General features: G+C 33.4%; 1 protein-coding gene across 1 annotated transcript in view; it reads right to left on the bottom strand.

Moving 5' to 3' along the window:
• Nucleotides 1-1815, bottom strand: part of LOC106473100 (cilia- and flagella-associated protein 52-like) — a 9113-nt gene that overhangs the window by 6644 nt on the left and 654 nt on the right. The window contains exons 2-3 of the mRNA XM_013933780.2: nt 571-683; nt 212-360 (exon numbers count right to left, since the gene is read on the bottom strand). Of these exons, the coding sequence (XP_013789234.2) occupies nt 212-360; nt 571-638 (217 nt within the window). The 5' untranslated portion in view covers nt 639-683. The remainder of the gene's footprint in view (nt 1-211; nt 361-570; nt 684-1815) is intronic.

Raw genomic sequence — 1815 nt, 5'->3', positions numbered from 1 at the left:
GGTACATACATCAATTTGAACAAGATCAGTAAACAGAACTTAAAACGGGTTAAACTAAGTGGTTTATATTAGGTACATACATCAATTTGAACAAGATCAGTAAACAGAACTTAAAACGGGTTAAACTAAGTGGTTTATATTAGGTACATACATCAATTTGAACAAGATCAGTAAACGTTTCTCTATTATCTGTACTTGACTTTTAGCTCACCACTAATAATGCTCTTTCCATCACGCATGAATTCTATAGAGTGACATGTCATGTTTGGAACAGTGACCCGAAGCAGTTCCTGGCCCGACGAAATATTCCATATTCGAATGTGTTCTTTGGAACATGTGGCAAACAGTTGGGAACAGTCACTGAAACAAATCAAAACTCTAAAAGCTACTTCCTGCATATAAACAGATAAGTTAAAATACCAGTGGAGAGTAAAAAAAACACAGAATTAAAAACGGTTGTTAAATATCAAATTCAATGAAACTTTATCTGTTTTACGAGGTTCCTTTGTATAAAAAAAGTTTTTATTTTGACCATTTGTTTACTTAAAATGAATCTAACTCTGAACTTACTGAGGAAAGGTAACATCCAGAACAGGAAAGCTGTGACAGGTATAAAGAAGATGACATGAAAATTCCATCAGATTTATGCGATATACTTGACATGCGCTTGTTCCGATAAAAAGCTGTTGGGAAAATATGAATATGATGTAATATCATAAAATCTTCACCTACTCTTATTATTCAATACCTAGCATTTTTATAATAAAATTTGTCAGTATAGTTATATGTTCATCAGGATACAAGTTTAAAAATACCTTACTGAGCTGATTAGAAGATCCCCAAAAACAAGAATAGTCCGATATATATCCACATATATTTATGTTTGACACAAAAATTGTTAAAGTCTGAAATAGTTAAGGAGCTAATGTACTGAAAAAAAGTAGTGTGTTCTTAATGTTTTTTTCATATTTTTAGCACAGATCATACAGAACTTTTTACTCCAAGTTAATGTATGACTGAGTTATACCAGCTTCCACTCATCATCGGTAACCCTAAATAGTCATACCAACTCTGAGGAATTGTACTCCTCATCAGTGACCCTGTACAAGTTAGACTAATTGATAAACCTGAAGAATCACACCAGTTTCAGGGAATTGTTAGCCCTCAACAGTAAGTGTGGACAAGTTTCAGAAAATTCCATACTTCCCTCAACAGAAACCCTAGAACATGACCAGGCCTTTTATATTGGAGTATAATACACACCAAAAGAACATTTAAGGGATCTTACACTTTGTATATTGATTGTATAATTCATTCATGCTTTATTTGGTAAAGTATGATTGGAACAATTGATCCAACCTCTCTAAAAATGAGAATTGAAGATGACAGCAAGCTTATAAGTGGAAGTCATGTAGACAAGATGACAGCAAGTTTATTGGTGGAAGTCATGTAATTAAAAGACAAGATGACAGCAAGTTTATCGGTGGAAGTCATGTAAGTAAAAGACAAGATGACAAAAAGCCTATAAGTGGAAGTCATGTAATTAAAAGACAAGATGACAGCAAGTTTATCTGTAAAAGTCATGTAAGTAAAAGACAAGATGACAACAAGCCTATCAGTGGAAGTCATGTAATTAAAAGACAAGATGACAGCAAGTTTATCGGTGGAAGTCATGTAAGTAAAAGACAAGATGACAGCAAGTTTATCGGTGAAAGTCATGTAAGTAAAAGACAAGATGACAGCAAGTTTATCGGTGGAAGTCATGTAAGTAAAAGACAAGATGACAGCAAGTTTATCGGTGGAAGTCATGTAAGT

The sequence above is a fragment of the Limulus polyphemus genome, unplaced genomic scaffold (assembly GCF_000517525.1).
Source record: "Limulus polyphemus unplaced genomic scaffold, Limulus_polyphemus-2.1.2 Scaffold5884, whole genome shotgun sequence".
Classification (NCBI taxonomy): Eukaryota; Metazoa; Arthropoda; class Merostomata; order Xiphosura; family Limulidae; genus Limulus; species Limulus polyphemus.
Note: the sequence above shows the minus strand (reverse complement) of the source record. Positions and strands in the feature narration are given on the sequence as shown.